Here is a 14,852-nt window from a genome sequence, read left to right as displayed (position 1 = left end):
TTTGCTTTTCTGCTGACCTTAGAACTGACACTCCTCTCTCTACAACCTGGGCAAACACTCTGCTGGGTGCTTTGCAAGCTCTTTCCATACAAATTTCATTTAATCTTCACAGTGGACCTACCTGCCTTAATTTTACAGTAGTAGAAACTGAAATTCTGGTCACAAGAACAGTAGATGATCTCTTACACTTCTCTTTCTAGTTAATTCTCTTTCTAGTTAATTCTCCTCTTGTGGGTTGGTTTCTGATTGGGATCCAGTCATCTGTAGGCCCTGGGAATGCTGTAAACTTATTTCATTGGTAAAACCTTTTTGTCCCTTGGATTCCTTCCTCCCAAGATGGAGTAGGAAATCGGACACCATTTCACCCGTTCTTCCTCTTCTGGTTTTGCAAGAGCTGTGTAGTTTGTCGTAGTGTTGAAGGACCTTGAGTGGAGCAGGAAGGTAGTTGCTTTCCATTCTAGGTTTCCTGTCATCCATCCCCTGGGGAGGGAGGCAGTGCATATCAATAATTGAGTGTGTTTCAAGTGCCTTTGAAAAGTAGAATAATTTTTATTCCTTACCTTCACTGCAGTGTAAATGCATTGGGCTCTTACTATTGCCAAGGCCCCTTTGAGGACTTAACTACTACAAGGCCAGGTGGGGACATCACCTGTGTGTCGCTTCTAGCACTTCTTATGTTTCTGCTGTGGTCACAAAAGTGTGGAATACCTTCCTACCTTGGGTTTCCTGAAGTGTCTCACAGAGGTCCCTCAGGTCCCTGCATGAAATTGTCCCTTCATTGTGTGGTCAGGAGCAGAACCTAAACTCGAAGGTAGCTTCTGTGTGCCCAGTCCTAAATGCAGTTCATACACAAGCATTTCTCAGTTTACAACAGCTTGTGAACAAAGCCACCATTAGCTTAATACCACAGCCAGTGACTTTTCCCAGTGAAAGGCAGCCAGGAGCTATCCTTTCTTTACTTAACATTTTCTTTGTTTTGTCATCAGGTTTGGGTTACTTGTATTGCTTAACCATGTAGCCTTCTGATTCGTTGGGAAGCTATGGTTCTGAGCCACATGGAAGGGGATGCCACTGGGAGCTCATCTCTCTGAGGGTCAGCAGAGGTTAGAAGGATGGGAAGTTACATAGTATTAGTTCTGTTTGGCAGTGGCCCCTTTCCAGTGTTTGAGAAGGGTGAGGGGTGCCTGGGTGGCTCAGGTGGGTAAATGTCTGCCTTTGGTCGTGATTCCAGGGTCCTGGGATTGAGCCCTGCATCAGGCTTCCTGCTCAGGAGCATGTCTTCTTCCTCTGCCTGTCTCCCCCATTCATGCTCTCTCTCACTCTCAACTAAATAAATAAATCTAAACAAAAGAGAGAGAGAAAAATGTTTTAAAGAAAAAGTGTGAGAAGCTGTTTCAGTTAGAATTAGAATTAGAATTTAGATAACAGAGTTACAAGATATCAGTGGTTTAAAACAAGATATATCCAAAATCTATGAAGAACTTACCAAACTCAACACCCAAAAAACCAAGTAATCCACTCAAGAAATGGGCAGAAAACATGATTAGACATTTCTTCAAAGAAGACATGCAAATGGAAAACAGACACCCAAAAAAATGTTCAACATCACTCGGCATCAGGGAAACTAGAGATCAAGACCACAATGAGATACCACTTCACACCAGTCAGAATGACTAAAATTAACAAGCCAGGAAATGGCAGATGTTGACAAGGATGTGGAGAAAGGGGAACCCCCTTACACTGTTGGTAAGAATGCAAACTGATATAGTTACTCTGGAAAACAATGTGGAGATTCCTCAAAAAGTTAAAAATAGAGCCACCCTACAACCCAGCAATTGCACAACTGGGTATTTATCCAGAGGATACAAGCATTGATTTAAAGGGGCATGTGCATCCCATTGTTTATAGCAGCAACACCCACAATAGCCAAACTATGGAAAGAGCCCAGATGTCCATCAATAGATTAATGGTAGAGAAGATGGTGGTACACACACACACACACACACACACACACACAGGACTATTACTCAGGCATCAAAAAGAATGAAATCTTGCCATTTGCAATGATATGGATGGAACTAGAGGGTTTTATGCTAAGCAAAATAAGTCAGTCAGAAAAAAGACAAATACATGAAAAAGACAAATTCCACATGATTTCACTCATGTGGAATTTAAGAAGCAAAACAGATGAACATGGAAAAGGGAAAGAAAAATAAAACAAGATGAGAACAGAGAGGGAGACAAACGGTAAGAGATTCTTAACTGTAGGGAACAAACTGAGGGCTGCTGGGGGGATGGAGTAACTGGATGATGGGCATTAAGGAGGCACTTGATATAATGAACACTGGGTTGTATACAACTGATGAATCACAAACTCTACCTCTGAAACTAATAATATACTCATGTTAATTAATTGATTTTAAGTAAATAAAGTAAAAAATACAGCAAAAAAATAAAAATGAAAGATAAAATTTTCTCCCTTCTGTGCAAATATGACCTTTTGCATCCTCAGGCTCTAGGAAGTCTTACGGACCCGTGCTCCCTCCATATCACTACATTTTCTTCCCTAGGGTACTGGGCCTGGTACTCAGGATGCAAGTGGAGACATTTGTGCTCATGGCAGCAGGTGGGAGGAAGGGATGAAGGAGAGAGCCAGAGGGTTCCTGGAAGCTGCTGCACAATACTTGAGCTTAGCGCCCATTTGTTGGAACTTGGTCCTATAGCTGTACCCAGCTGCAAGGGAGTCTGGGAATGGTGCCCAGCAAAAAAATATATGAAAGAGGGAGAGGGGGCATATTAAGGGCTGTAGAACAATCCCTGTCACACAGAACCCTGGGAAAGAAAACATGAAAACTTTACCATTATTTCTCAAGGGAAGATTGTTTTTGACATAACACATTTTTAAGCTACCCCCACTCCCCACCCCAATCCCTAGGGAAAAAAATAACTCAGCCCCTCTGATTTGTATTAAGGAGTACTTGTCTTTCTGGGAACATTCTAGTCTAGTTTCTCCAGTGTCAGTATTACTTGGATTTCACATGAGAAAAATCAGCTTTTAAGCTATTCTGACAGTGGGATTATATCATACAAGAAGTGAGCTTGGCAGTAGTAAGTTATGCTCTGTAGGCAAGTGTGTGGTGTATGCCCAGTGTGCTTAGTGGACAGCTTGACAGTCCAAAAAATCCTAAATTTTTTTTTTTTTTAATATTCAGAGGGTAGTTTTTTGTTTTGTTTTTAAAGAAGACTTGATCTTGTTGCATAATGACATGTCGTCCAGGTATTGTAAGGAACAGGAATGCCAGGACACACGAGTTAGTATTGTACAGGACTAACAATCACCATACTCTTTCCAGGAAGCTAACACTGGAGGTTCTTCACTTGCTCTGGCCAAGAAGGCCACAAGGCTGGCTGTTCAAGGAACAGTTTTTAAGTACAGAAATTTTTCTTGAGAGTTTTCCGACAGTATTGCTAATAATCTTTGTAATTGGCTGAGGATCATTTTGATATATCACTCACATTGGGATTTTAAAAAATTGGGACACCTGGCTGGCTCAGTCGGTAGAGCATCCAATTCTTGATCTTTGGGTCATAAGTTCGAGCCCCATGTTGCATGTAGAGATCCCTTAAATAAATAAAAACTTTTTTTTTAATTTAAAAAATTAAAAAGATCAGTTCATCGTGTTTGAATTAAAATGTTGTTCTGGGATGTGAAGTGATACAGGATTGTTCTTTCATCCTACCAAGAAACTCTAAGAAATTACCTTATGTATGTCACTTTTTACCTTATTTGCTTTTCTATAGTCTGTGTCCTTCATTTGTTTCTCCCCTTGTCTGGAATGCCTCTTCCATTTTCACCTGAAGACAGCACATCCAGCCTTCCAAGCCCCACCCCATGCCACCTCTTCCAGAACACTTTTCCTAACCTGCTCTATGTCATTTTCCCCCTCCTATGGACTATGCTCCTCTTTGTATTATATGCAAGATTGTAAGCCTTTTATTCATTTCTGGAGGCTTGGGTCCAACAGCCTTGACTGTTGTAATATCTTAATGCAGGACAGCTGAAGAAATTCATGGCAGTGTGATTTGGCATTGCTGCTTTTATAATGTGAATAAGTATACCTACCCAGTTGCTTAGAGGGTTATAGATGAGCTTTAAAAAAATAGCTGGTTCACGTTCAGAGAACTAAAGTATCTAAAGTTACATGGACACTTCTGGGAGCTCAAAGTTGGTTTTCTAGAAATAGCCACGGTATATTGCAGGAACTTGCACTGTCTACCTGTGATTGATTTGAGAAGGGCAAGTCCTTCATCCCTAATCTCCACATTCGCTTAGTGTTCATGTGAATTTGCCTCAGCTTCTGCTTCTGATGTGTAGCATCTGGCCAACTCCATTGCTGATTGGAGACTTCCTTTTTCATCCTAACTTGTTGTCATAGAGCTGAAAGGTTGAGCAAAATGCATTTATATTCTGATTTAAAAATCACATTTAATTATTTCAACTTATCGTAGAATCTAGAAAAAAGATGTTAAATCTTTAAACCATAGATGAAAAGCTAAACATTGCGCTAAGGCATAAGTTGGAACAGGAGTTAAGAAACATGGGCTTAATTACTGGCCTTTTCTTTTCTTTCACTTATTTATTTATTTTGCCTTTTCTTTTATAAGTTTTTGCAAATTTAATGACTTAACTAAAGGAATTCTTTATGGCATGTGGACTGTGGTATGAATAAACATGTAAATGTAATAATATATTTTTAAAATTCTTTGGAATGCAAATGTCATGTTCTTTTTGGGTTCCCAGACCCAATTTCAATGTGTGTGTGGGCTCCTCTACATAAAACACCAAACAATTCTAGGACACCAGCAGGATGTCCAAGAATTCAACTCAGTTCTGACACTGCATACTCAGAGATTGCACAGGTTAAGGGGGCAGGTCTACAAGACTGCCCTCTCCACTTGGCCCTCCGCTTCAGATGCCAGTCACAAGTTCCAGACTGTTAACCTGTGCTTCTGACTGACAGGTACAGATTGGCCATTCTATTGACCTTCTCCTTAGGTTCAATTAATTTGCTAGAGCATCTGTCAGAAATCAGGGAAACACTTAGGTTCACCAGTTTATTGAAGGATATGATAAAAGATGTGTATGAATCAACAGCCAAATGAAGAGATACACTGGATGAGGTCCGGGGAAAGGGTTCTGAGCTTCCATGCTCTCTCCAGACTACCACTTTCTGCCCCTCCACCACCTATACCTGTTTAGCAACCCGGAAGCCCTAGGAACCAATCTCTTTGGGTTTTTGTGGAGGCTTTCGTACATAGTAAGGGTAGACTAAGTCATTGGCCATTGGCTGAATCAACCTACAGCCCCACCCCTCTCCCTGCCCAGAGGAGTTTTGGGGGGTGGGGGGTGGTGACTGAAAATTCTAAGTCTCTAATCACATGGTTGGTTCCCCTGGCAACTGCCCCTCACCTTGATTGAAGTCCACCATTCATTAACATAACAAAAGACTCCTTTATCACCCTTAATGCATTCTAAGAGTTCTGGGAGCTGTGAGCCACGAATTGTGGATAAAGACCAAATATATATGAGAAATAAATACTGACAAATCACAATATTGCAAATGCCTTTTGAATATAAGGTCTTGTTAGTGCCACTAGAAGGAGGGGACAGATTTGAATGGTGTGAATGTGTTATTTCAGCATCCATTGCATGGGGGAATTAAGTACAGGAGTCAGAAGCTCTACAAGTCTCCAGGTTGGGTGGGTAGGAGGCCATAATTCACCAAGATAGGCATACGGTAGTCCGTCTCCTCTGAGGATAAATTCCAAGAACCCAAGTGAATGCCTGAAAACTGTAGATAGTATTGGGCCCTGTCTATACAGTTGACCCTTGAACAGCATGGGGCTGGGGCACTCACTCCTTATGCAGTTGAAAGTCCACATATAACTTTGGCTCCCCCAAAACTTAACTACAAATAGCCTACTATTGACTGGAAGCCCTACTAATGACATAAACAGTTAATACATTTTGTATGTTGTATGTATTCTATACTGTATTCTTACCATGAAGTAAGATAGAGGGAAAAAATGTTAAGAAAGCCATAAGCAAGAAAGTTCACTTACAGTACTGTGTTTATTGAAAAAAATCCATGTATAAGTGGACCCATGCAGTTCAAACCTGTGTTGTTCAAGGATCAGCTGTGCTGTTTTTTTCTGTAATCGTGCATACTATGATAAAGTTGAATTTATGAATTAGGCACAGTAGCAGGTTAATAACAACAATAATAAAATAGAACAATTATGACAATGTACTGTAATAAAATTTATATGAATGTGATCTCTTTTAAAATACTTATTCTACTGCATTCACCCTTCTTGTGATGATGAGAGATGTGAAATGTCTACCTAATGAAATGAAGTGAGGTAAATGGCATAGGCTTTTTGACCTAGCATTAGGCTAGTATTGACCTTCTAAGCGTATATCAGAAGAATAATTACCTGCTTCTGGACCGTGGTTGATGGCAGGTAACTGAAACCACAGCAAGCAAAACCATGCATGAGGGGGCCTAGTGTCCAGTGCTGGTGATCCAATGGGGAGTCTGAGCGAGATGTTGAATTCCACCATGGATTCCATTTGGATGTGCCTGTAGGCCATCTGTGGGATGGCGTCTGGTACATTTGGAAACCCGAGTCAGGAGCTCAGCAGAGTGGTCCAGGCCACAGAGACACAGTCTTGGGAAATGAATCAGTCAAACCACAGAAGCCAGCTCTGGCTGATTTAAGCAGAAAAGAAATGTATTGAAAAGATGTTGGGCAGCTCTCAGAATCTCTAGGAAGACTGAAGAACCAGGCTCAGAAAACAAAGAAAGAAGAGGGGACTTTGCAGGATAGAACCACAGCTAGAATTGTGCAGTGGAAGCAGATGGAACACTTCTGTCCTTGACATGTACCCCACTGCCTGACTGCCGTGGTTGTCACCAGAACCATTCTCACTTTCTTTCCTTCCTCATGGCACCAGCTCTTGATGCTCTGCTTCAGGCAGGTGAATCTGGCCAAGTCTTGGTCACATGCCAGCATCCTGGCTATAAGCAGGGCTTAGAAAAATTAGTAACTGGCCCTTCCAGAATCCAGGAAGGGTAGTAGTGGGAAGTCTGTGGTTGAAGTAAGGAAATTTGCATGCTGGGCAAAGAAATAACAGATGTCCAGATAGGAAGCATCCCCCAGTAGGGGACAGTTGAAACTAGGGAGTAAGTGTGACTGGCCATAGTGAGACTTTAGGGAGAGCTGAGGGGTCAGTAGAGTGGGAGAGAGGAGCTTGGCACGGAGATGAGAAGGAACAGCACAGGGGGAGGAGGGAGACTGGGCAAGATTTCCTAGAAACCAAGGAGGGGCACTTCAGGAGAGGAGCCAGTGGGGATATTGAGTAACCTCAGCACTTGCCTTCCCAGCTTGTCCTCACCAGTGACCTCAGAAAAGCATTTTTGGTAGAGTGAGGGGGCAGGACATCAGAGGCATGGATGGGAGGCAGTGTAGCATAGGGGCTTGTTCCCGTTAAACCCTCAAAACATCGGTTTCTTTGGGTGTGGAAATGGGATAACAATGGTATCCACACAAGGTTCTTAGGATTATATGGGATAGTGCTGCACAGAGCATCTAGTACACTGTCAGTGCTCAATAAGTGTAGTTGCTGTCATTGTCACTTTCACTCACAGTTGGAAGGATGAAGGTCAAAGAGTGTTTTCAAGTGACAGGAGCTTGGGTCTCTCATGTGTATAAGTGGAGGAGAAAGCACAGGAGGGGATGCTGAGAATCCTGGAGAGGGTAGGATGGGTAAGAGCCTAGAATCAGCCCAGGTTCTATCCAGAAAGGGGCTCTTGGGCATTAGTCTTTGAGAGAAGGAACACCTCATCCGCGGGTGCTATGAATGGGGACAGATCTGTCCCTTCACAACTCGTGGGACAGATCGGCATGTCGGACGTGCGCTCTGGCCTTGGGCAGGCCTGGCCAGCAGTGTGCAGGGCTGGTTTAAAATCTACATATCTCATTATCAGTGAGAGCACCTCTGACAGACTGGTAGTACTGCTCCCAGGATTTTCCTTTTCGCTTTGACCTTGAAGTCTGAGGCTCCTGTACTAGAAGAAGCTAGAAAAATCATGTCCAACCAAATGATTCCCCCCACTCCCCTTGGGGATTCAATAGGAGAAAAATACTGGTTCCTGCTTTCATTGTTTTTTTTTTTAATTATTTTTTTAAAAGATTTTATTTATTCATGAGACACACACACACACACACACACACACACACACACACACAGAGGCAGAGACACAGGCAGGGGGAGAAGCAGGCTCCACACAGGGAGCCCGACGCGGGACTCGATCCCCGGTCTCCAGGATCAGGCCCTGGGCTGAAGGCGGCGCTAAACCGCTGAGCCACCCGGGCTGCCCTCCTGCTTTCATTGTTAAGTGGTTCTTTGCCAGTAGTACTATGCCTGGAAGATTGGCAGCTCTAACTTGAGTAGACTTGCTTGTGTCTATCCTATCTTCCCGCCATTAACTTCTGGGTGAAGTATTTTTTAAGTTAGAAGTAAGAGCCGAACAAAAGCAACTTGTAGTGCTCAGATGATGATGTCGACTGGCATAAGGCAGGCCCAGTAAGTAGCTCAGCAGCACAGCATGTCTTTCCGTGAAGACTTCAGAGTCTAGACAATAGTGTTGTTTTGCTCCAGTCTCTTGTTACCTTTCTGAGGCAGAGAGGGTTTGTGAAATGTGTGGGAAGCCGGTCCTCTTGTCCTTGTCCTCATCGGGCGGCGGAAGCCTGGTCATGGCTGCTCTCTCGAGGTATTAGAAGAGTTTGCATGTAAAAGGCAGCGAACCATAGATGCTGGGGCTCTGAGGCGGATGGAAACCAGTCCACTGAGGAATATGGGAAACTGGGCAGTTCCATCCTCCCTGTAGGAGTCACTGTCAAATGACTGTCAGAGGGTGAAGGGAGGGTGGAAGGTTACCTGTTCAGAAGGGACTACAAATAGCCTCTGCAGGCCATCTTCTCCACAAACTGGTTCAACCTTTAGGTTCCTTTAGGGGGAAGGCCCAGCACAGACCCATGGCACGTGAGACTCATGTCACGGTGTGTTGTGGTGGGTGTCTGGCTCATGGACTGTCCCAGTGTTCTCATCCTCCAGTAAGGCCTCGTTGTCGGCTACCCTCCTGTCCTCACTCTTCATGCCCACCTCCCTTGCTGTGTGCTCCGCACTCCCCTGCTCAGTGCCGCCAGCCCAACCCAACTTTCTGAAGTGTTCTCCTTGCTTGGATGGGGTTCTCCAGACGTGGCCTATGCTTTCCTTAGCCTTTGTGTCTTCCCTCTTGCCCTTAGCTCAGGTTCCATTTGAGTTAACTGTTCTTTGAGGCCCCTGTCTCCTCCCATCCCCGGCCCCAAGCCTTTCCTGAGTCTTCCAGACATTTCTGTTCCTTTCTTTGAACTTTCTTGATCTTTGAGTTTTGTGAGTTGGGATGCTTCCTGGATTGTAACCTTGATGGGGAGACTCTTCCTAGAGCTAGCCACCTGCCCTGGTGCAGCAGCTTCTTCCTGAATTGTCAAGAGCTGTTGAGCCTGGGTCTGCAGTTCCTAGACCCCATTGCTCCTTCCCATCATTGGGATGATTTGGTCAGATAACATTTCTGAATGGCCAGAACAGTTTGTTACAGTTAATTCATTTCCATATCGAAGTCACCGGACTGAAATTTTTTAATGGGTGTGTCTAATATTGGCAGATAGATTTCCTTTTCCTAGGAACACAGAGTCTGGGCATCTGAATGCTCCTCTCGGGATCTCGGGGCCACGCAGTCCAGTCCAGCCCCTTCAGTTTGCCAAGGAGGAAACTGAAGCCTGGTGTCACATGGGCACGCATATCATACCTGGGACCTGAACCAAGCTCTTCTCATTTCCAGAGAAATTTCTTTTCTCTTGTACTACCCACTCTTTTTGGAACTGTCTCTTTGTCTTACATATAGAGAAAAAAAAAAGTTACCTGAAGTTTCTGAAAAAAGAAAAGAAGACAAAAGAGAAGTCATATAATCTCAGGCAGTGATACTCTTACCAAATAGCATGTGTAGAATGCCTCGTCCACATGTCCCAACACTGAGGGAAGAGTCAGCTCTTTGTGGAAGGCCGGTGTCTTCAGAAGGGCTACGAGAGAGTGTGGGACAGGGTCCATATAAAGAGCCCCTTCACCTCAGAGTACTGTCACCTCTATTTCTTCTCCCTGTGCTCCTTTTTTATTTTTCTCCTCTCATATAGGGCTTTTCCTTAGAATTATCTTAACTGGTGAGGGAGGAGTGAACATTGGAGAGATGTGGCATGAATTTAGCATTTGTGTTTACAAGATGCCTGAGTTTATTTTATGCCAGATGAGGGGACTCTTTAGAGGGAAGGAGGCAGGTGAATTGGGACATAAAAGAAACATCCACATTATTAAGAGCACACATGCAAAAAGGTTAATGCTGACTTTTGAGTAAAGGAGAAAAGGGAAGGAACTTTGTCTTTTATTGCTGTAGCTCGTAAAGCTTAAGTTACTTTGATGTCATCGATTTGGAAATGAAAACTTTGGCGTCTTTAAACACAGTATAATTTCTTAGCTACCACTGACATTTGAGGATGGTTGTTGATGTCCATGGTTGGCTAAATTTTGGCAGTTTGCTGCTTTTTTCCCCCCTTCAGTCTTTAACAAATATTTGAGGGCATGTGCATGTGTGTGAGTACTGTCCAAGACCGTACCTACATCTAAATGGTTTTGTCGGGGATCCCTGGGTGGCTCAGTGGTTTAGCGCCTGCCTTCAGCCCAAGGCATGATCCTGGAGTCCCAGGATCGAGCCCCACATCAGGCTCCCTGCATGGAGCCTGCTTCTACCTCTCCCTGTGTCTCTGCCTCTCTCTATCATGAATAAATAAAAAAATCTTTAAAAAAATAAATAAAAAGTAAATTGTTTTGTCTTTGGGAACCAACTTTTTAACTTAGTGATGTAATTTAAATCTCCGTGTAACTTGGTCTCCCTTCCAAAATTGTAAAGTCAAGTGAGCCGAAACTGACCAAAGAGAAAAATGAATCTGTTCTATGACTTTTAGGCAGAAATATTGACGTGGTTTTACTTCTCCATAATGAGATTGAAATAGAGTTTTCTTTGAAGTTAAAGAAATTCTGGTTATGTCTAGTTTATTACTTTAGGTTGGACCTTACATACCTGATTTTTGTTAGGTGTGTAAAACTTCCTGATTGTGGGATTTAGAAATCTCTGTTATGATATGAGATGGCCCTGGTTTAGATTTCATTTGTTCTATTCAGAGATAAGTACTGCTGCCCGTTTGGTACTTTTAAATCCCCAAGTCAGCTCTGACTCAAACTCAATTGGCTTCTCCATCTGTTCTCATTACTTTTCTTGTTAGATGACAGTCTTCCTCTTAGTAACATGATCTAATATTTATTGCACTTAACTCTGTGCCAGGCACGAAGCAAAGGCATTATTATTATCTCATTTTAACCTCAGGATAACTATGTGGTAGATATCTGTTGTCATCTTCATTTTAAGATAGTAAGGCTGAGACTTTTGAGAAGTTAAGTGATTGACCCACTCAGGACTACAAAGTGGTGGCCTTGGGCCTGGAATCCGAGTTTGTTGCGCTCTGAAGCCCAAACTCTCACCCAGCCGCTAGACTGCCTGGGTTCCTTGGGTAGGTTCCTGTGAACTTGGGTAGGCCTGAACTCCATACCAGCTTCATGTTTCTGACCTCAGCAGATCTGCATTGGAATTCTGGCTCTGACTCTTAGTAGCTATGTGATCTTGAGTGAATTACTTAAATACTTAAAACCTTGCCTTCATTCAGAAATTAGATGTGAAATCTAATGATAAATCCACTTTTGGGTGTACAAGACAGGAAGAGACTATCTTTAATTATTTTACTTATTACTTATATAGTAGCCTGACTTTTCTAACATAATTTTTGGCATGTGAAATTGCCTGTTTTCTTTTTCTTCTGGAATGCTGAGCCCTGGCCAACTTGATCTGGAGTGAGTGGCTGTGGTGCATGACATCCATCACCTCTGGGGGTTCTTCAGAACATTTCTGGAGGCAACTAGGTGTGTTGTTGACCTTTTTGTACACAAGTCTTGGAGTTAGTCCTGGCCTTTTGAGGTTGGAGGGAGACCAGTAAACAGCATACCTCTTCTCTGCTCAAGTTCAGTGCAAGTGGAGAAGTGGCAGAGGCTGGGCAGATGGAGACTGAGCTGTCACCTTGATTTAGTTAGAGGCAGAGAAGTGGAGGGTGGAAGGAAAGATTGCAGCCAGGATTCTTCCTATCAGATGAGGATTTTAGAAGGGGTTCTCTGGTCTGTGTATTGTTTGTGACTTCAAGAAAAATGGGAGATGGGTTTGCTGAAGGTCACAAAGCTTCTATTGGCCAGCAGCTCAGAAACTCAGACGTCTACTCCTGAACCAGTCTGGGGACCATGTTTGGTGGAGTGCTAGGTGGTGGGAGACAATGGAATGATTGTATTTTGGAAAGCTTGCTGGAGTCCTTGAAAACAGCTACATATGTTACATTTAGGGGCTTTTTCAGTTAAATATTTTGGATTACATGGCTTTTAAAATGTCACATGACCGGGGCCCCTGGGTGGTTAAGTTGGTTTAGCGTTTGACTCTTGTTTTTGACCCAGGTCATGATCTCAGGGTTGTGAGATCATGTCCTGAGTTGGACTCTGTGCTCAGTGGGGAGTCTGCTTGAGATTCTTTCTCTCTATCCCTCCCCCCCAAGCCCTGCCCCCAAGATACAAGAGCTCTCTCTCAAATAAATAAATATTAAAAAAAAATGTCATATGATCATTGATAGTTTCTTGGTGTACATAATATACCACACACATATATATACATACACACATTCTGTATTTTATGTCTTTAAGTATGTTTATGTATGTTATATTATACATGTACATTTTTTCTTCTATTTTTTAAATATGTTTTTTGGTATGTTAATTTGTCTTGACTCTGAAGAAAAATCATTGTAATGATTAACATTTGTGGAAAGTATGACCTGCCATGTGGGTTTTTATGTGATGGTTATTCTTAAAAATACAGATTTGATGATGGGTTCAGCCTTTAGGGGCAACCCTGGCTGTGTTCCTCTCCCCATCATAAATCGTCTAGCTAATTTAGAGGCCAAATCTCCTTCCCTCCCAACCCCTCACTCTACTCACCTTACATGTATGTCTTGATTTGAAGTTTATGAAAATAGTCATGTTATTTGAATGCATCTAGAAATGAAGCCTATTAAAACTTAAATGCATCCCTGTATTTATTTTTTTAGTATATGTGCTGCCGAAGTGAGCACATATTTGTTGAATGCTTACAGAATCTGTACATTTGATATGAATTATACTAACCATAATCTAAAAGTATCTTGAATTTTTGTAGCTGTAGAATTATATTAGACTCCAGTAATTCATTTTTTTAAATTTAAAATCTAGTTCAGACTCATCTATGAGGGGGTAAAATGATAGCTTGTAAGAGCCATTGGCCTAAGAATATACTTTAACTCAGCATTCAAACTTCAAAACAAAACAAAAAATAATTTGTCTTTTCTTTTCTTTTTTAGCTTCTCAGACAAACTATTTAGTGGAAAGGGCTTACATTTTCAGCCATCAGTTCTGGATTTCGGGATTCAGTAAGTATCTTTTCTTTATAATTTTTAGTAACTTTATTTGCATTTTTTGCTTTCAAGATGTCATATATATTTAAAATATATTAATGTATATAAAATATATTTATATATAACATATCTACATATGAAATGTTAAATACCTTTTAGGTATATTAGTAATATGAGGTATATTGATTCTAGGACTTGTTAAAAGGAATATTTTTGTGAAAAGGAGAGTGTAAGGTTGTGTTAGCCATTTCACCAACTTTTAATAAATACACTTTATAATATTTTATAGTGATTGGAATTTAATAAGTCAGTATTAAGTCCCTGTTTTTCTATAACAAATCAGGTTATTTTATAATGGAGAACACTATATATTTATGGCTTCTGAATTCTTTTCATTAGATTCATTGGCTTGTTTTTACTGCTTGCTATGCTTTGAGATTCAGAATTGCACTGTACAACTGTTAGTTGCTACAATTAAGACTTTGGAAATGAGTTAAGCGGGGAAAACAGCATAGAAGCTGTAATTACTTACATCGTGTTCAGAACTGTTAGGATGAAGGGGATGTGATCTGAGTGTTGGTTGAGGGACAAATCTGGGAACTGGGAGAAGTTAAGAGAAGGGCGATGCTGTGCAGAAGGGGAGAATTTAAAGACTCTTTTTGGCTGTGACACTTAAAGTGGTTGAAGTTTGAAACTTCAGGTGTTAAACTCCCTGGATGCAGAATATCTCAGCACTGAAGAGATACAGTTTCACATTTGTAGAGATTTGAGTATGGAAGTAAAAGTATTTCAGATGTCAAAGCTCTGCTTATTTCAGCAGCCTGGAACATCACTGCAGTGTTACAAAGAACTTTTTTGAGTTACAGGAAAAGTTAGGTGAATGAAGTAGGCATGGTGCTAGGAGAGCATCTGGGGTGAGTTAGTAGTGCGCTCCTGGTGTGCTCTCCTTTATTCATCTGGATTTCCTTCTTTCCCTCTCCTTCTGATCAGCAAAAGATTAGAGCTGCAGGGAAGGAGAAGGAATTTTAAATTTAAAGTACCTTGTTGAGCTTTTAAAGGAGATTCTTGTAAAAGGAAGAAGAGAGAAAAGTGGGAAGGGCTCTTGCTGACTTTACAAGATTCTAGGTGTCTGCTTTTTTGTGTTTGAATTTGTACGT

At 41.9% G+C, this 14,852-nt stretch overlaps 1 protein-coding gene across 3 annotated transcripts in view; it reads left to right on the top strand.

Moving 5' to 3' along the window:
• The window catches only part of TMEM131L (transmembrane 131 like), a 161,885-nt gene that overhangs the window by 68,340 nt on the left and 78,693 nt on the right, over positions 1-14,852 (top strand). For all 3 annotated transcript variants that reach the window (XM_055336242.1, XM_055336240.1, XM_055336243.1), the window contains one exon: positions 13,642-13,710. In XM_055336242.1, the coding sequence (XP_055192217.1) occupies positions 13,642-13,710 (69 nt within the window). The remainder of the gene's footprint in view (positions 1-13,641; positions 13,711-14,852) is intronic.

This window comes from Nyctereutes procyonoides, unplaced genomic scaffold (assembly GCF_905146905.1).
Source record: "Nyctereutes procyonoides isolate TBG_1078 unplaced genomic scaffold, NYPRO_anot_genome, whole genome shotgun sequence".
Classification (NCBI taxonomy): domain Eukaryota; kingdom Metazoa; phylum Chordata; class Mammalia; order Carnivora; family Canidae; genus Nyctereutes; species Nyctereutes procyonoides.
The sequence above is the reverse complement of the archived record's forward strand: the minus strand, read 5'-3'. Positions and strand labels throughout refer to the sequence as shown.